The sequence below is a fragment of the Stomoxys calcitrans genome, chromosome 1, assembly GCF_963082655.1.
Source record: "Stomoxys calcitrans chromosome 1, idStoCalc2.1, whole genome shotgun sequence".
Classification (NCBI taxonomy): Eukaryota; Metazoa; Arthropoda; class Insecta; order Diptera; family Muscidae; genus Stomoxys; species Stomoxys calcitrans.
Window position 1 is genome coordinate 67712566 of NC_081552.1, and position 21575 is coordinate 67734140.

General features: G+C 39.7%; 1 protein-coding gene across 1 annotated transcript in view; it reads right to left on the reverse strand.

Annotated features, from left to right (window-relative positions):
* Positions 1–21575, reverse strand: part of LOC106093105 (serine-rich adhesin for platelets) — a 742527-nt gene that overhangs the window by 23202 nt on the left and 697750 nt on the right. The window contains exons 5-12 of the mRNA XM_059370838.1: positions 19960–20054; positions 19777–19880; positions 10594–10715; positions 10140–10517; positions 9616–10077; positions 4846–4956; positions 4119–4773; positions 3899–4052 (exon numbers count right to left, since the gene is read on the reverse strand). Coding sequence (XP_059226821.1) covers positions 3899–4052; positions 4119–4773; positions 4846–4956; positions 9616–10077; positions 10140–10517; positions 10594–10715; positions 19777–19880; positions 19960–20054 — 2081 coding nt within the window. The remainder of the gene's footprint in view (positions 1–3898; positions 4053–4118; positions 4774–4845; positions 4957–9615; positions 10078–10139; positions 10518–10593; positions 10716–19776; positions 19881–19959; positions 20055–21575) is intronic.

The following is a 21575-nucleotide window of genomic DNA, read 5'->3' on the forward strand; positions in this document are numbered from 1 at the left end:
GCCTGGATTCATTGAAGCCACGGCAGTTGTTGTGCTATGCATTCTTCGAAATCTAGAAGTAATCGGAAGAAGTAATGCCTCAAGCGTCTTGGACACTGGTAAAAGAAGGGAGATCAGTCTGTAGGATTCCCCCAAACTCGGGTCCTTTCCAGGCTTCAGTAGCGGGATAACTCTGCCCATTTTCCAGACATGGGGTACTATTACAGTGTTCAAAGGCAGGTTGAGGAGAGTAGTAAGGTTCTTAACTCCCGGTAGATCCAGAACCTTTAGCATCAGTGTAAAGAAACCGTCGGGTCTCAAAACCTTGGATGATTTGGCACCACGAATGACATTCGTAACTTCGCCTATGGTAAAATGTGATGGCTTTCCATCGGCTCAGAGGATACGGTGAATGGCTCTCCTCCTTGCCCTCTTACTCTCAGTATGCACAATAAATTGACCGTTGAAGAACCTGGCGCATCTCTTCGGATGAGTCACGGTTACGTCTCCAAAAGTGACTGAGATCTTGTCATCCCGTCACGTCGAGAGTGACTTCACACTGGACCACAGCTTGCCTAACCGGTACCTAAGTATCATTGCTCCAAGTGTTCTAACCACAAATTCCGCTTATGTTTATTTCCAGATTCTGCTCGCTGATTCTGGTGTCAGTACAACGAATTCCATCACGCTCGTCTGCGAGTACCACTGCCTGCGCCAGGAAATTGGGTATTTGAACGGCCGGTATAAAATAAGCGGCTGCTGCTTTAGTGATGTCTCGGAATTTTCTCTCGGCAACTAGCATATTCGAGGGGGGCGCCAGTTCACTGAAGCGGCGATTGGTGTACTCTTTGAAGCCAGCTCAATCGGCCTTCTTCAGATTGATAAACGTCCGGTGCTCAGAGGTTATGAAGTCAGGTGGTCGGTCGATGGTGAGAATTATGGGGAGGTGGTCTGATACCAAATAAATGACGGCTTGCCAGGATACGTCACTCAGGTGATCAGGGGATGCAATGGCGAGCTGCTACACCTCCTCGTTATCTTAGTGGGGGTATCCTCATTCACCGTGCAAAACGTGAAGCCTTCAATCTGCTCTGCCAAAGCTTTGCCCCTGGTCTTTACTTTGGTGAGAATGCCATGAAATGTGATACGCATTAAAGTCTCCTCGAACCAGACGATTATGGTCAGATAGTAGCCCACATATGTCGGGCTTGTAAGCCTGGCCTTTAATCGGGACACAGCTACCAACCGGCGGTATGTACACGTTGTATAGCTGTAATTCGGCAGTACCGGACCTGACTGCAATCCCCTTGCACTCCATGTAGGGGTTACTAGTGCCAGGTACAAGCGAGATGGGTCTATAATGCACGTGGAGTTGGTCAGCTTTGTTTCCTGGATCTATGTAACTCCACAAAATCCACAATTTCGCCTATCTCGCCTCGGAGACCGTTGCAATTCAATTGCAAAAATGATATACTTTCCGGCACTGGCTTGGCAATATTGGGACTGGGATGCTGCTGTTGCGTATATTGCCGCACGGGAGAGGTCGGGGGCGTCACATAGTCTGACGACGACGACGCAGAAGGCGACGACGACAACGCTTGTTACCCACTCCTGCACAGCACCTTGCAACATATTTAGTGTGATTATACTCCCGTAGTGACGTAAGGCCAGGGCAAGATTGGAAGTGTATCCACTCCATGCACCAGTTACACCTCACTGACACCGACCGATGATGGAGGCGGTTCCGGCAAACTGAACAGAACCAGGGTCTGGGTTTCTTTTCAATCCCGGCACGGACCAGAAACGTGCGTAGAAGGCACTCCGGAATGTGCCTCTCCCATGAAAAAAGGACGAACACGTACACTGAGGCGACAGCTTTTGCCGATGAAGATTCTACCGGGTCAATTCGGTTCGTACAACCGGTTGCCATGGGCTTAGGTTTAAGTGGCAGTCTGCCATTAGACTCACTTAGACGTTTTCGTCCATTGTGATATCAGAGGAACAGAAGAAGGAAGATACCTTCTAGTTCCTACCGTGCAACCATCCAGATCGCTTTAAGAAGCCCAATTAATTGTAAATGTTCACATGCGCTAAATTAGACAGGTTCTCAAAGAAATGAGAGTGCGGGACACATACACAGAAGGTGTTCTATAGTCTCTTCTTCTTCAATGTTCTCACAGCTTCTGCAAAATTCGTTGCTGGCAACCTGCAGTATGTCAACCTGTTTTCCGACAGTGACTTGTCATGACCGACACAATGACTAAGACATCTGTTCTAGCCAATGACAGTAAAGCGGTAAACCTCTTCCATGGGCTTAGTGTCTGTAGTGTGGATGTAGTGTTTAATGACATTTGTCTTAAATCTCTGGATGTCATAGTGGGTGGGATAAAAATTAGCCGGAAGTCGATTCTATATACGAACGGTTCGGGCGAAATAAGAATTTTCTCCGTAATGCATTGCCCGATCCGTTGGCCAAACAATTTCAAACGGTTGTAAGTTCCTGGAAAGTCTAGTATTTCTGACAATCATCCTTACATCAGGAATATGAAGACGAATATTAGATGAACACCCACCATGAAAGTACCGACAGAACAGCGCCAGGCCACCACATTACGATGATGTTTAAGGGAGGCAGGTATCTAATCAACGCCATCGCTCTCCTCTGCACACGGATGTTTTTGAAGCTCCAGCCCGTACATGTAAGTTCTACTCCATTTTCAGCCTTATGAAAGTGATATAGATGTTAAGAAGATCAGAAGGAGTGAAGTAATTCTACGCCGTTTAAGAAATCATAAGTACTAGAATGAGACTTCGAATACATGTTCAGTCCAACGGTCATCAAATTGCATCTTCATGCCCAGAACATCAGTGCTTCTGATTGCTCGCCATTTATACCATTGATAGACAGAGATGTTTGTAATGGGTGAGCGTATCGTTTGTGTGACAACAAACAGCACTGAGACTTCCGTGCATTAAAATTTACTCGATTCAAAATTTACTAACTCAGAAATGGCAAGCATTTGGGTTCGTGGAAACCACCCGAACTAAACAATATGCTATGCGGCAGGATTATCAACGCGCACTGGAGAGATAGTGTGGTCAGAAGACGAGTGAGTACGCCTCAAGGAGGGTTGCTCTAGCGGATTCTCGGGAACCTCGTCATAATCGCATATGCGGACGAAGTCGTGTGCAGGTTTCTGTAGACGATGTGAATGTTCATGGAAAGGTCCCTGAAGATACTATTTAGATGGGCTACGAGAAATAGTCTCCAAACTAACCTTTGAGGAATAGTCCTCATTTCGAAGCTGTCCTGGAAATGGAACACTGAGGAATGATGGCGAAAAGGGCTGTGCGTCTTCAACTCCTGCAGGATAATGTTTGGTAGGAAGTGGGGAGTTAACTCAAAGTTGATTTTCTGTATGTACACGACCATTGTGAGACGAGTGCTGACATATGGGGCACTAGTCACAAAACTTTGTTGGTGAAAACCGAGAAATCGATTTTGATTTCAGACACATGTTCTTTTTTAGTACAAAGTACTAAATATTAATATTTTATTTTATCTATGATAAATTTTGAAGGGTTATTGAATTGTTAAAAAAACGCTGCTGTCTAAAAATGCTCTCAGTGTTTCTAAAGTTTCATTACATATAAAATACTGTATAACCTGCAAATAAACAATTGTCCTGTTTAGATAATTATTGCGATGGTAAATAGGACTGATGATAACGGTGATAGGCCTGCTGCATAATGTGGCTCTATCTGATTTTAGCCCAAATGACACAATGAAAGATAATGAAATGCTTCTGAATATAAACTAGACATTTACAAAAGCTAATTTTCTTTTAGCTACTATGCTAAATGAATACTAAATTCTAATTCTCTAGAGTTTACCAACTAATTTTAGGTTTAAACTTACGTGTGACTGTGATGTAAATTTAAATTGGGTAAACTTTGGCCCAAATGGTTGATGGGCTGCACCGTCAATGTATTAGAGGAACTGGTATTAACTTTCATTTTCTGTGGACTAATGGTGGTTAAGGGTTTACCTTTCAAAGGGAAACCATGAGCACCTGCAATAACAACAGAAAACAATCAATTTTATCTCTCAATAATTTTTCTCTTTGTCCAATACTTACCCAAATAAGTACAACCTTCATCACTGGACAATGAATTGGTCTTATCAAACTCCACGGATATATTTCGCGATTCATTCCATTCCACCGAACCACTGTGACTATTATTAGCACTTGTCACATGACTACATATGGATGAATTTAAGGGAGATTTCTTAACTCCCAAAGAGTCGACAGTGCCCGCACTGATCATACTACCACCATAACGCATAGTATCCCAATTCATGGCCATCGAACTGTTGCTGGTTTGTTTGAGGCGTGTATAAATCATTTTGGCCCTTTTCAACGCCTCATACCAATTCTTTGCCTCGGAACAGTGGAGGGTGAAGGCATTAACAGCTACTTGGAATTCATTTAAGTAAACACAGCTTAGAATATTATTGGAATGTTTCACAACGAGCCTGTCGGTGAGATAGGGTTGCCGTATCACTTTCAAAGTGCCCAGACCTTTCTTGGCTATGGACTTGCACACCAATAACATGTCGGTGAGCAAGAAACAATGCACATCGGCTTTGCCGAGATTGTCTTTGTATTTGTGATCGCCCTCCATGAAGAGATGACGAACATGTTGAGAGGCACAGCCTTTCATGGGACCACAAAGATCAAACATTTGACTGTATTGTTTGATCATCTTTTCTAGGTTTTCATTGTTGGTGTCCTAGGGGGGAGAAAAGAAAGATAATTGGACTTAAAGTGGCTAAAAGGTGCAGAAAGAAGTTTAAAAACTCACCACCACGTCATATGATTCTATGCGAGCCATAACTCCTTTTAAGCGTTCATTTTCTTGTCTTGTGGTTAAGTGATTATTAACACTAAATACAAAAAGATCGGTGGTATGTAGCTGGAAAGAAATGAATTCATTGATAGACATTTTATATCAGAGATATACCTTAAGCTGGGTATTGAGTTCGGTTTTCACAGTGAAATTCCATATAAAAAAATAGTGTTAAGCCTAGGATCTCTGCGGTCATGGCTTTAACCATTATAAAGGGTGAGTTTTTAGCTATTATCTTTTTGGCAACATTGGTTTACACAGCTCACGCACATTTCATGTTTTGTTTCACTGTCAAACGTCGGTGCACTACAGGACGATCCAAACGGCCCAGAGATAGAGAAATTTTAATATAGCAGGACACCTCACAAATCTAGCAAGTATTAGTAAGGGAATGTTCGCATCGGGATTTGAACCCAGGCGCTCGGCGTCATAGGCGCACATGCTAACCTCTGCGCCACGGTGGCCTCCAGACAGTGAGGCAGTGCAACTACTAAAAAATATCCTATGATTTTGTATTAGGCGCTGCCAGTTTTATACCCACCACCAAAGGATGGGGGTATATTCATTGAGTCATTCCGTTTGCAACACATCGAAATATCTATTTCCGACCCTAAAAAGTATATATATTTCGGATCGTCGAAAAATTCTAAGTCGATTTAACGATGTCCATTTGCCTGTCAGCTGTCTGACCGTACGTTGTAATCACCTTCAAAGATTGAGATATTAAGCTGAAATTTGGCACACATACATATTTTTGCTGCACGCAGGTTCAATTCTTGAACTGGCCAAATCCGACCATATTTGGATATTGCTGCCATAAAGGCCGATCTGCTTATTAAGGGTCTGAAACCCATAAAAGCTGCATTTATTACTCGATTTCGTTGAAATTTGTATCAGTGAGTGGTTTTAAGCCTCCCGACATTCGACTCAAGTATGGTTCTGCCGATTAAAGGTCTGAAACCCATAAAAGCTGCATTTATTACTCGATTTCGCTGAAATTTGGAATAGTGAGTTATTTTAAGCCTCCCGGCATCCGACTCAAATATGAATCAGATCGAATAACATGCAATTATTATCCGATTTCGCTAAAATTTGAAACAGTGAATTGTTTTAAGCCTCCCAACATCTGACTCAAATATGGTCCAGATTGGACTATATTTAGATATAGCTACCATATAGACCGATCTGCCGATTTAGGGTCTAAAAACCATAAAAGCTGTATTTATTAGCCGATTTCGCTGAAATTCGGAACAGTGAGTTATTTTAAGCCTCTCGGCATCCGACCCAAATATGGTTCAGATCGGACTATATTTAGATATAGCTGCTATATAGACCGATCTGCCGACATAGTACCTAAGTCCCTTAAAAAACGCTGTTTATTATCCGATTTTGGTAGAATTTGAAGCAGAGACTTGTATTTTTCCTCCCGTGATCCGACCAGAATATAATCCAGATCAGACTATATTTAGATATAGCTGCCAAATAGACCGATCTTCCAATTTAGGGTCACTGCGTATCATAGAGATGACGAGACTCCATTGGGTGGGGGCGTACAATCGTCCGCATATGATACGATCCCTATGCCGTCAGGAGGGGGTGGAATGGAGAATAAGTAGAGGTTAAACAGTGCCGGAGATATCACCCCGCCTTGGGGAATTCTCTGTTTCACTCTACGGTGTTTCGATTTCTTATCCCTAAAATCCACAAATGACTGGCGACCACACCGATAAATCGCGACCCAGCGTTTCATGCTTGGCTTGAGGGACGTATTGGATATGTCCTGAAATAGTTTGGCATGGCTGACCGTGTCGAATGACTTCGATAGGTCGAGTGCCACGAGGACCGTCCTATCATATGGCCTGGGCTGATTGAAGTCACGGCAAATGTATGCCGTGATGGCGTGCAGAGCAGATGTTGTGCTATGCTGTCTTCCAAATCCATGCTGATGCTCGGCAAAATGGAAGCCAAGGGTCTTGGCTACTGATGAGAGTAGGGAGATCGGTTTGTACGACTCCACCTTACTCGGGTCTTTTCCAGGCTTCAATAGCGGGATCACTCTGCCCATCATCCAAACATGGAGTACTATAAGAGTATTCAAAGATAGGTTGAGGACAGTTCTGAGGTACTCGACTCCAGGTTGATCCAGATTTTTCAGCATCAGTATAGAGAATCCGTCGGGGCTCAACGCCTTGGATGACTTGGCGCTACGGATGACATTTGCAAGTTCGTTCCGGTCTATACGACCGATGGGCGCGGAAACATGATGGACATTTGTTATGTGAAGGCGCCAATATCTCTCCTTGTTGGATCGAGCATCATAGGCACTCGGTAGTTTAACAAGAGCCGGTGGCGCCTGGTCTGGAGAGTCACTGAGACTCTTCACTCGATACCACTGATAGATAGATGAAAGTTCCAGCCTGTAGTTATCCCATGCCATATTTGTCATATTTGTATGTCGATTTGATTTGTAAGTGGGGAAAATGGATCCAGTATATTTGATCCTCATTTTTGAAGTAAAGCAAAAAGATCTCATACAAATCGAATGAAACTTTGCCTATGTTAGTCCTAAATGATCGAAAAATGTAGATAAATGAAACAATATGTTTTGAAGCTTTTTTAACATTAGAACGGTTAATTGATTAACCTTCTAAATTATTCGATTATTATTTGTTTATTTTAAAATATTTATTTTCCAATTGTTCGATTATTTAATCACGAATAATCGATTAACCGAGTGTACACCCTACCCACCACCATTGAATGGGGGCATACAAATCTAGTCATTCAGTTTGTAACACTTGTCTTTCATTCGATCGAGACATGTCCGTCCGTCTGCTGAAATCACAATAGCGATCGAACGAATCACGATATCCACTTCAGATTTCGATTTAAGCTCCCATATAAACCGATTCTCTTGTTTTAGATCTTGAGTCTCTGGAAGTCCCCTGAAAAATAGCTGAAATTTTGCACATCGTGTTTTGTTACTTCCAACAACCAAGCAAAGTACGATCCAAATCGGTCTAAAACTTGATATAGCTCCCATATGTACCGATCTCCCGATTTTACATTTTGATCCCTTGGAAGATGCGATTGTTGTCCGATTTAGCTGAAATGTGCACGCTGTGCTCTGTTATGACTTTCAAAATCATTGGTCTGATATCACTGCCTAGAAACCGATCTCCCTATTGGTTGGGAAGAAATTTGGTGTGGTTTGGCAGAAACTCGGCGTCGTTTGCAGAAATTTGGTGTGCACATGTGCCCTTCAATAAAGTTAATTATTGTAAATTATTAGTAGATTCCATGATGGTGGGTTCCCAAGGTTCGGCTCGGCCGAACTTAGCACGGTTTTATTTGTTTTTGTAAAACCATAGTGGCTTAGGGAATAAGAAATATTTTGTTTTTTAATTTTGTTGTTGGTATAAAAAAAAAAAAAAAAAATACGTTAATATGGCGTCTACGACGCTGAATGCGTGGGTTCTAACATACTTTCAGCGGCGGTTATCCAGTCCTAATACTGGCAACATTTGGGATGTACTATGCCATGTAAAAACTTCTCCCTAAAGAGATGTCGCACTGCGGCACGCCGTTCGGACTCGGCTATAAAAAGGTGGTCTTTATCATTGAGCTTAAACTTGACTCGGGCAGCACTCATTGATATATGAGAAGTTTGCCCTAGTTCCTTAATGGAACGTTCATTGGCAAATTTGCATATGCACTGCGTTAATATAAATGTCCTAAATAATGAATATATGAAATTTGATCAAAATCGGATAAGGGAATCGAGTGTCAGGAGTTAATAAGCTAACAACATACAAGGCGATTAACCGACCGGTAAAGAATTACGCAGCTCCAGTGTGGCCTGCAGTAGGGAGCGAAAAGATACGAAGAAACCCAGAGACCTCCCAAGACGAGGCACTAAGGACCACCAAGTGCCTGCACCAGATGATAAACGTTGAAAATCTATACTAGGATGCCAAGATTCTTAAGGTAAAAGATCATTGTAAACTTTTATCCAAACAATTTTTTTAAGCTGCCTTCAGAGGAGGTGTTATTTGTTCCTTTTTTTTGTGGTAAAAATATATATGTTTTTTTAAACTTTGTTGTAGGTTAAAAAAAATTCTACGTTAATATGGAGGTCACCGTAGCGCATGTCCGCCTACTGCGCTGAACGCCTGGGTGGCGAGAACATCATTTAGCTTAAACTTGAATCGTTGATATACATTACCATCGAAGGAATCAACTTATTGAGCTGGAAACCTAATATATTCTATGAATAAGAAGAATATTTTGATGTTTAAGAACTTTATCCTTCAAAACGGAGGATATCATTTATTGATATGATAGGAGTATCCTCGCTGTTTGTGGGAAAATTTTTGAATCGATCTCCTAAATAAGCATAGTATCAGTTCGATCCCAATGATGCAGTGCTGGTGATACACCTATAGTACTTTGTCCAGTGGCAATTATGCCACTGGGGGTGAATTGCTTTGCTTCCAGCCCATATCTTTGTTTTAACCCCCATATCTTTGTTTTAACATCAATGGTAAAAAGCCAAACTCTTTTTCTACATCCTTCTGTGGCATGAATGCAAACCTTCAAGCAAATGATTGTATGATAGTTGTCATATTATTAAAAAACTACAAAATTTTTTTTTTTTTGTTTAATTGTGACTTTCTTGAACCACCTTATATATCGAAAAACAAGCTAAAACTTAAAATGTCTTACCATCGTTTCCACAGACTCGATTTCATCGATGTCCGTCATTTGTTTCTTAATAGCCGCCAGCAGTAGACTGTACTTTGTCAGACGTTGCATTGGTCGCACCAAAATATCAGCCAATCGCAAGCGATTGCACATCTTTTGGGCTTCACACCATGCCAAATATGAAGTGAATAGGGAGTTTGTACGATTCAATTCCTTGCAATAGAATTGGCAGGTACTTTGTTCTGCACAATATTTCTTATAGGGAGCAAAAATATTAGCAAAGGCTAAAAAGCCCTGTTGGAAGAAGGAAATGCGTAATGGTTCACGCGTCTGAATGCTGCGCGCCACCATAGGATACAGATACAGAGTCCAAAATTTCAAATTAGCTTCGCAGATGTCGCGTATGTTGGCAAACAAGCGATGCTGATCGACTTCTTTGAGAAGGCCCTCCTCTTGGACGGACTCCAAACAGGCTAAGAAAAGCTGAAATCCAAAAAACAAAATTAACTTTAAGGGAAATATTTTTTTTTAATGCTGACACTTACATCCGTTACCGTCTGCAAACAATGGATGTAGTCCACTTCCGTTGTCACCAATTCCCATATGGCAGTCTGTACTCTCATCTCACTTTCATTCATGGAGCCGCACTCCACAATGTCCATCCATGATTTGTGCATGCTATCCAAATACTCTATGGCATTGTCCATATCGTGATGATTAAAGTTCAAAGTGGCGGGAGTCTTTTGGGGTACACCATTTTTGGAATAGTTATTCAATAGCTCACACAGTTGACTTTGTTGGGGATTTTTCACTCCAAATAGACCGGACCAACGTTGTTTGGGCTGTTTGCCGGTGATATTGAGCTCTGAAGACTCGTCTGTGGAAGCGGAAGATAAAAGGCGGGGCGGTCGAGCTCTGGAACCCTAGGTAAAGGAAAAATAACAAAATCACATGTTGCAAATGAACTTGGTAAGGCTGTTGCAGTTATTGAAAACTTACAAAAGAGGCTGCTTTCTGCAGAGTTTTTCTACTACTATCCTTATCAGTAACATACAAATGATGGCCGGCTAAATTTTCCACTTCTGTATTCTCATCCAAGGAAGTTTGTAAGGGTGAAGATCCTTTAAAAGGAAGGACAATGAAATGAAAATAAGAAATACAGTTTTAACCAAAATTTCTATAAAAAATAAATTTTCAAAAAAAAATCCAGAGAAAACAAGTAAAAGCGTGCTAAGTTCGGCCGGGCCGAATCTTATATACCCTCCACCATGGATCGCATTTGTCGAGTTCTTTTCCCGGCATCTCTTCTTAGGCAAAAAAAAGGATATAAGAAAAGATTTGCTCTGCTATTAGAGCGATATCAAGATATGGTCCGGTTTGGACCACAATTAAATTATATGTTGGAGACCTGTGTAAAATGTCAGCCAATTCGAATAAGAATTGCGCCCTTTGTGGGCTCAAGAAGTAAAAGAGAGAAATCGATTTATATGGGAGCTGTATCGGCCTATAGACCAATTCAGACCATAATAAACACATATGTTAATGGCCATGAGAGAATCCGTCGTACAAAATTTCAGGCAAATCGGATAATAATTGCGACATCTAGAGGCTCAAGTAGTCAATATCCCAGATCGGTTTATATGGCAGCTATATCAGGTTATGAACCGACTTGTACTTTATTTGACATAGTTGTTGAAAGTAACAATAAAAAACATCTTGCGAAATTTCAGCCAAATCGGATAGAAATTGAGCCCTCTAGAAGCTCAAGAAGTCAAGTCCCCAGATCTGTTTATATGACAGCTATATCAGGTTATAAACCGATTTGAACCATATTTGGCACAGTTGTTAGATATCATAACAAAATACTACGTGCCAAAATTCATTCAAATTGGATAAGAATTGCGCCCTCTAGAGGCTCAAGAAGTCAAGACCCAAGATCGGTTTATATGGCAGCTATATCAGGTTATAAACCGATTTGAACCATATTTGGCACAGTTGTTGGATATCATAACAAAACACGTCGTGCATAATTTCATCCCAATCGGATAAGAATTGCGCACTCTAGAGGCTCAAGAAGTCAAGACCCAAGATCGGTTTATATGGCAGCTATATCAGGTTATGAACCGATTTGAATCATACTTGGCACAGTTGTTGGATATCATAACAAAACACGTCGTGCAAAATTTCATTCCAATCGGATAAGAATTGCGCACTCTAGAGGCTCAAGAAGTCAAGACCCTAGATCGGTTTATATGGCAGCTATATCAAAACATGGACCGATATGGCCCATTTACAATACCAACCGACCTACACTAATAAGAAGTATTTGTGCAAAATTTCAAGCGGCTAGCTTTACTCCTTCGGAAGTTAGCGTGCTTTCGACAGACAGACGGACGGACGGACAGACGGACGGACATGGCTAGATCGACATAAAATTTCACGACGATCAAGAATATATATACTTTATGGGATCTCAGACGAATATTTTGAGTAGTTACAATCAGAATGATGAAATTAGTATACCCCCCAACTTATGGTGGAGGGTATAAAAATTAATTTACAAGTAAAAAAGCATTAAGTTGAGGGGTGAACTTTGGATAATGGTGGGTATCGGTTGTATATATTAGCCAAACAAAAATGCATAATTTATAAACCCATTTCAACTTGTCGAATAGGGTCCGAGGTGGACCAAATTCGACACGGAGCCCGTGGGGTATAACCTGCTCAGTGTTCCAAATTTAAACGAAAGAAGTAATAAATGGAGCTTATTAGGATTCAAGACTGTAGATCGGACCATATGACAGTTATCTGAATCATATGACACACGCATGTCGAGAGGTCTGACACAACTCATTGTACCAAATTTCACCAAAATTGGGAATAAATGTAGCTTTTATGGGCAGAAAACCTTAAATCGGGAGTTCGGTGTATATGGCAGCTATATCCAAATATAGAGCAATCTGAACGATATACGGCACGGAAGTCGAGGGGACAGGCTCAACTCACTGTGTAAAATTTCAACAAAATCGGACAATAACTGCGGCTTTTATGGGCCTTAGACAATTAATCGGGAGATTGATCTATATAGGGACTACATCAAGACATAGTCCGATAAAGCTCATTTTTAGAGATGTGTTTCTAACCAATGGCCAACATCAGCGCCAATCCTAGGTTGGGGGCGGCTGGAGGCGAGCGTCGGATCTTGGAGCAAGCGGCTCGCCACAACATTTGCAATCCCACAAAACCCATGCGGTTGGGGCGCTGGGCCAGTAACCCGTCCCGGGAAAACTATGAGAACTACTATGAGAAACAAAGGTATGTAAAAACGGACCCCCCCAACGTTGACGACCCACGCAAACGAAAAAAGGCTATGATTTGCGGATCTGCACCTGGAATGTCCTCACTCTTTATAGAGAAGGTGCAGTATACGCGCTGGCGGATGTATTAGAGAAGTACAAGGCACATATTACCGCCTTACAGGAAGTGGGATGGACTGGGAATGGCGTCACTACAACACCAAACGGTGACGAACTATGTTATAGCTGCCATAACCCGAGTCATGAATTTGGCTGTGGATTTGTGGTTAGTCGGAGACTGAAACACCTTGTCTCCAGCTTTACTCCGGTAGATGAGAAGCTAGCCACAATTCGCATAAAAGCTAAATTATTCAACATCAGCCTTATTTGTGTCCATGCCCCGACGGAAGACAAAGACGAGCAGACCACGGATATTTTCTACGAGCGCCTTGAGAAAGAATATGACCGCTGCCTCGCCCATGATATTAAAATCGTTCTGGGAGATTTTAATGCGAAAATAGGGAAGGAAGAAAATTTTGGTCCAACAGCCGGAAAGTTTAGCCTCCACGAGATAACGTCCAGTAATGGGTTGAGGCTGATAGATGTCGCCGCGGCAAAAAACATGGTAGTTAGTAGCACCAGATTTCAACATAAAAATATTCATAAAGCCACATGACTGTCACTCGGTCAAAACACGAAAAACTAAATTGATCACGTTGTGATAGATGGATGGCATTCATCCAGGGTGTTAGATGTACGATCGATCCGTGGAGCGAATATAAATTCGGATCATTAAATTGTTGTTGATGAAAGAAAAAGGAAATGGATAGACGTGAGTTTGAACGAATTAAGATGTACAGGAGTCAGAATGCAGTCCGGAAATTCTACCTAAGAATTAAAAATCAAACCGATGGCTTTGGTGCAGGCACATCCTCCTGCAGAGGCAAAGAAGGAAATCTGATAACTGACATGCTGAGGATATGGAAAGAACATTTTACCCAACTGCTAGTGTCCGATGTTGGCGGCGAAGAGGATACCGCAGAACCCATCCCTGATGGTGGTATAGTCAGAATGAGTTCCAAGTGGCAGTGACCCGACTAAAGAAAGACAAGGCAACAGGAGCCGACGGGTTACCTGCTGAAATATTTAAGACACGCTAATAAGGCGTATCCACCAGCTTATCTGCGCAATCTGGCTAGAAGAACGCATACCCGATGATTGGAACCTCAGCATACTATGTCCCGTACACAAGAAAGGAGACAAGACGGAATGTGCCAACTACAGAGGAATAAGTCTCCTCCCCATCGCATACAAGATACTCTCGACCGTACTGTGTGAAAGATTAAAACCTAAAGTCAGTGAGATAATTGGGCCCTATCAATGTGGCTTTAGAACGCATCCACCCTAGACCAGATATTCACACGGCGCCAAATCCTGGAAAAGACTCGAGAAGGACAAATCAACATCTACCATCTCTTTGTTGACTACAAAGCCGCCTTTGATACTTCTTTACGTTCAAAGGTATTTCAAGCCGTGACTGAGATTGGTATCCCTGCAAAATTAATAAGACTCTGCAGGATGACACTTGCTGATACGCGTTCCTCAGTAAGAATAGGAAAGAATCTCTCCGAACCATTTAATACCAAACGAGGTTTCAGACAAGGAGACAGCCTATCGTGTGATCTCTTTAATATCCTGCAGGAGAAGATTATACGAGATGCAGATGTGAATAGATATGACACACTAATCACAAGAGAACACATGCTCCTCGCCTATGCCGACGACATCGATAGCATAGGTCGGTCACCGGAAGTAGTAACTGCAGCCTTTGAAAGAATAAATGGAGATAAGACGAAATGGTTTCAACTCCCAAAAAGCCTTGCACAACGGAGCAGATAAAGAAAATGGAGAAAGTTGGGAACCACAACATTGAGACAGTCAGTAACTTTATCTACCTCGGCACCGCCGTAACCGAAACGAATGACACCAGTTTTGAGATTAGGCGAAGAATAATACTGGCTAATTGGACTAAGTAAGCAGTTTAGAAACAAGGCCACCTCTCGACAGACAAAGATTACACTATACTAGACACTGGAGAATATAGGCGACGTATGAACCACGAGCTGTATGACGACGATAGCATAGTTACACGTATCAAAATACAACGGCTGCGTTGGCTAGGTTATGTTGTCAGTATAGATGAAGAAGCTCCAGCAAAGAAGTCTTTTGAAGGCAAACACGGTGGTACACGCAAACCGGAAAGACCAAAAGCCCGATGGAAAGATCAAGTGGTGGGAGACACCTCGAAACTCGGTGTCAGAGATTTTAGAATGAGCGCAGAAGATCGAGGCGCTTTGAACGCTGTTCTACGTTCGGCAAGTGGAATAAATATTCTGTCATAGCCAATTTAAGAAGAGGAAGAGAGAAGTTTCTACCCGGTAAATTCCCAATATATCGGTATTTATTGGGTATCTACCCAATATATACCTTTTTTGTTGAATGCTGTCCAGATCGGACCATATTTGGATATTGCTACCATATGGAGCAATGTAAAAATGTCCGCAAAGAGTTGTCGCACTGCGATACCCTGCTCGGACTTCTTCTTAATGGAATCTTTCTCTTTCTTAATGGAATGTTCATGGGCAAATTTGCATTTTTACCGTATAGATCAATCTCATGATTTGAGTTATTGAGCCCATAAACGGATCATTGATTACACCCTTTTGTGGTTTAATGATTGTTAATCAGGTAAAATATTATAACTAATAAGATAAATTTGCGAATATTTTAAATACTACTTGATTAGTTTAAATTAAACAAGTACAAAGGCATTAAGTTCGGGCGCGCCGAACTTTGGATACGCACCATCTCGGGTATTTATGAAAACCCCCTTTCGTCACAATCCAGTGAAAATTGGATAACTTATGCACCCAAATTCGACATGGATATTGAATGGGCTAATAAATAATGTATGTGAAAATATATGTGAAATTTAAAATTATAATACAGAAAACCTAATACAAAAAATCCTAATACAAAAGAAATAACAACCAAATGGCAAACATGGAAAAATTCTAATATAAAAAAAAAAGAAATTCAAACACAAATATGACGAAAAATGAAATTGTTATAAAAATCAAAATAAAATTCAAGTCGTAAAAGAAATATGGATGTCGAATTTAATTCATCACTCAAAAGAAAAAAATAGTCACACTGTGGTCAACTGGGAAATAGTGGGCTGAAACCGTTTACAGGAAATATAATATGGACCACGCTCTTTCCGAATCTATTCAATTTGGAACCCTAAGTATTAAAGAAACCAAAATATTGGCCATATTTGGTCATTTTTATATATGATGCCCCAGGATAATGGCCCACTGTTGCCAACTGAGATATTGTGGGCTGAAGCCGTTTACAGGAAATATAATATGGACCACGCTCTTTCTGAATCTATTAAATTTGGAGCCCTAAGTATTAAAGAAACCAAGATATTGGCCATTTTTGGCAAATTTTGGCCATTTATATATATGATGCCCCATTTTGCAGAGATAATGGCCCACTGTGGTCAACTGAGTAATAGTGGGCTGAAACCGTTTATAGGAAATATAATATGGACCACGCTCTTTCCGAATCTATTGAATTTGGAGCCTTAAGTATTAAAGAAACCAAGATATTGGCCATTTTTGGCAAAATTTTGTCATATATGATGCCCCATTTTTCCAGGATAAGGGCCCACTGTGGCCAACTGGGAAATAGTGGGCTGAAACCGTTTACAGGAAATATAATATGGACCACGCACTTTCCGAATCTATTCAATATGAAGCCCTAAGTATTAAAGAAACCAAGATATTGGCAATTTTTGCCAAAATTTGGTCATTTTTATATATGATGCCCCATTTTTCCAGGATAATGGCCCATTGTGGCCAATCGGAAAATAGTGGGCTGAAACCGTTAACAGGAAATATAATATGGACCACGCTGTTTCCGAATCTATTCAATTTGGAGCCCTATGTATTAAAGAAACCAAGATATTGGCCATTTCTGGCAAATTTTGGTCATTTATATATATGATGCCCCATTTTGCAGAGATAATGGCCCACTGTGGCCAACTGGGTAATAGTGGGCTGAAACCATATTATATTGGGATACCCAAAAAGTAATTGCGGATTTTTCATATAGTCGGCGTTGACAAATTTTTTTACAGCTTGTGACTCTGTAATTGCATTCTTTCTTCTGTCAGTTATCAGCTGTTACTTTTAGCTTGCTTTAGAAAAAAAGTGTAAAAAAATATATTTGATTAAAGTTCATTCTAATTTTTAATTAAAAATGCATTTACTTTCTTTTAAAAAATCCGCAATTACTTTTTGGGCAACCCAATATTTCCTGTAAACGGTTTTATCTCACTATTTCCCAGTTGGCCACAGTGGGCCATTATCTCTGACCAAAATTTGCCAAAAATGGCCAATATCTTGGTTTCTTTAATACTTAGGGCTCCAAATTGAATAGATTCGGAAAGAGCGTGGTCCATATTATATTTCCTATAAACGGTTTCAGCCCACTATTACCCAGTTGGCCACAGTGGGCCATTATCTCTGCAAAATGGGGCATCATATATATAAATGACCAAAATTTGCCAAAAATGGCCAATATCTTGGTTTCTTTAATACTTAGGGCTCCAAATTGAATAGATTCAGAAAGAGCGTGGTCCATATTATATTTCCTGTAAACGGCTTCAGCCCACTATTTCCCAGTTGACCACAGTGTGATTTTTTTTTCTTTTGAGTGATGAATTAAATTCGACATCCATATTTCTTTTACTACTTGTATTCCATATTTGCATTTAGTTGTTATTTCATTTGTATTAGGATTTTCTGTGTTAGGATTTTCTGTATTAGGATTTTCTGTATTAGGATTTTTTGTATTAGGTTTTTTGTATTATAATTTTAAACTTCATATATAGGTGGCGCTCTATCGTGAATTTTTTATATTATACAATAATATATTTTCACTCACTCCAAACAGCTAAAGCTAGAATCATGACATTTTGCACGAATCTTGGTCTTGGGTCGTTGGCACGGGATAAGGGTGGATTTGGTGATATTCGTACGTTTATGTACTAAAAAGTTATAAAAAGTACGAAATGGTACATATTTGCTCAGCGCGAATTAAAAGGGCTAGAATTTTATTCTTGGGCTCAAATTAAAAAGCGTCTGGACAAAATAAGGAAATTTTGGAAAATCGTATCGGATGTGGGAGAAATAGTACGTCTAGTACTCAATTGGTTCTATTTGTTACATTCTCTGTAAATTGAACTAGAGCTCTGAATTTTAGAACTTAGGTACACTATAGCAACCTTAATTGGTAGCTATAAGAGTTTTTGGAAATTTGTATATTAAGGTTCTAAAAAAAGTACAAAAGAGGTACGAAATGAGTGAACTTGGTACATTGCGGATGGATCGAGGTAGAATTTTGAAAATTGACTTAAAAGACATGTGGGGCAAAATGATGAGGGTAAGAAGAAAATATGGAAAAATTGGTACCATTTGATACTTTCTTTACAGATATAGCTGGAGGTCTGAAATTGGGCATGTAGGTACAACAAGGAGATATATGATGGGTGGCTAAATGATCTATTCTAAATTCGTACATTTTGGTACCAAAATCTGTACAATTTGGTAATTTTTTTACAGATGGAGCTAATTGTCTGAAATTGGGCATGTAGGTAAAACTTAGAAATGTGTGATGGGCGACTTAATAGTTTTTTCACAATTCGAACGATTTGATACCTAATATGGTACTATTTGGTACTTTCTTTACAGATGGAGCTATTGGTCCAAAATTTGCCATTTAGGTACAACTAGGAAATGTATCATGGGTGACTACAAGATTTATTCAAAATTTGTACATTTTGGTACCAAAATTGGTACTTCTTTGTGCTTTCTGTTCAAATGGAGTTTGAGGTCTGAAATTTTGTATGTACGTACAACTAAGGCATATATGATGGTTGGCTAGATAATCTATTCACCATTCAAACATTTTGGTGCCGAATTGGTACCATTTGGTACTTTTTTTTCACAGATGGAACTTGAGTTCTGAAATTTGGCATATTATTACAACTAAGAAATATATGATTGGTAACTAAATGATATATTAAAAATTCAAACGTTTTGGTATAAAAATTTGCACCATTTGGTACTATAGGTCTGAAATTTGGCATGTACATTTTGGTATCAAATAGTACGAAATAGCTTATTTTCGCTAACTTTTTAACATTTTTTTTAAGTTTTGCAATTAGGTACTACAACATTCAACACGGTACTTTCTTTTCTTTCAGCTAAAGCGCTCAAAATTGATATTTTTATAAATTGAGAGACTACCTAGGTTTTTGGGAAGTCCTACACGAAAAAGTTGTGCCAAAAACGGGGGTAGCCAAGCAGACCACCAGGATGCTAGTCTGATATACCTCCCATATAAAAAGCCTTTCCTATTTTACTTCTAGAGCCCCTATAAGGCGCAATTCTTATCCAATCGTATAACGAGTCTTATACGTTATCCTTTGTTTGCCCATAGAGAGCTATGGGGCAAAGAACTTGACAAATGTGATCCATGGTGGGGGGTATAAAAGATTTGACCCGGCCAAATTTAGCACGCTTTTACTTGTTGTGAAACTAAAATTTTGTCTTAATTTTCTGGAGAAAAAATGTTAACCAGATTAAAAATATAAGAAAATTTTTTTATTGTTACTAAATTTTCTTAAAATAAATTATGTTGTACAATGTTAATTATGGAAAAAAAATTTTTGGTAATATGTTTTACAGGTATGTATTAGAAAAAAATGTCGTTCAAAGTGCCACCAGAAATTCTTCTGACGTTTTGATTTACTTACCTGCTTCTAAAAATGCTGATGGTTGATTATTGTCATTACTGTCTGTTATTGTTAATTGTGTGAAACTTAAATTACGTTTTCTTAAAGCTTGGCTTAAAGCGTTTCTGAAAATGGAGTACCATAAAGACGAAATCAGTAACAAAATTTGAGTTCTCATTTTAAATATAAAGCTGTTAAACTTACGCCAGGGTTACACCTTTGGTGGCAGGAAAGAATTCTTCATCTTGGCAACCGGTTTCTGTGCAAAAACTGACCAAAAAATATTCGGAACTGGAAACCTGGAAAAATCAAAAAAATAAAATTAAAGCTTTACAATAGAAGGGATTTAAAATTTTTATTTTCACTTTCGTTGATGGAAGGTAAGTAAATAATGGAAGGTAAAATAAGTATGTAAGCCCTTTTAAAATCAAAAATTGGCCCAATAATTAATTTAACAAAAAATATATGCCAAATAATGTTAGAACCAGCAGAGTATTTGTTAATGTATGTCTTAACAATCGCTCGATGCTCGAAGATATTATCAAAACAAATTTCCAACAAATAACCAGTTAAAAAGGGCATATTTCGGGCGGTGCCAAATGTATAATATCTAACACCTACCCTATAAGTACAATGTGGGAGCTATATCCAATTCCGAACCAATTTGATGGACCTCGGTGCTTGTTTTCAGATGGGTTATTTAACAAATCCCTATCAAATTTTGAGCAAATATTTTCAAACTGTAATAACTGACAAATTCCAACATTATTGCAAATTACCCAAAAACTGACGAACATATATAAGAGAGCTAAGACCAAATCTGAACCGATTTCGAGCAAACTTCCCAGATATTGTGGTAGTCACCGAGGAAAGCCTTGTGCAAAATTTTGGCAAGATTGGTCAATAAATGCGCAGTGGCTCCAGAAGCGAAAATCGGATGATAAACATGTATGACAGTTATATCACAATCTGAACCGATTTCTATGAAATTCACCAGTAATGTCGATAGTCATAAGAAAATCCTCCTGCTAAATTACGAGAGAATCGGTTAACAAATGAGCAATATTTCTCAATATTCTGAGTCGATCGGTATACTTATCAATCGGTCTTTCTCTCTTCCTTCTGGGTGTTACAAACAAATGCACTAAGTTATAATACCCTTTACCACAGTAGTGGTGTAGGGTATAAAAAGGCATTAAGTTTGGTCGGCCACTTTGTATACCCACATCTCGATTATATGTATTTTAGACTGTCCCATGCTATAAAGGAAAATTTTGTTTTGCAAATGGAGACGCGCTTACCACCAAATTTTTTTCTTTTGATCCCAATAAGCAAAATACGAAATGTTATGGTGATGGGTTCACGAAATTCTGTGCCCAAACAACGCACAGTGGGATAGAATCGAGATAGAGATAGCTCGTTGAAATTTGAAACGTTTACAGCTGAGGCGTTATCGAAATCATGAGCAAATTTTCAAGGCCTTAGGTGGTTCGGGCGTATCGTGGTAAGGCTCTTCAGATGGTCACCTTGGCATCTGGAAAAATTGTTCGGGATGCCACATCTTTATTTTTTCGCTAAATAGTGTCTTACAATATCTCCACTGGTTTCGGGGATATTGGATCTTTTTTGAAATTTTGGCCGAGATTGGCTTAATATTTTGCTATTTACGAAAGGCATTTGTGATTCGATTTTCATTTTGATGCATGATTTGGATTGGTTACAAAATTGGAATGGATTTTGTTGCCGTGTGTATCAACATACGAGAATTCAGTTAAAATTAATACAGTTTGAAAATCAGTAAAAAGAAAAAGTGGATTTTT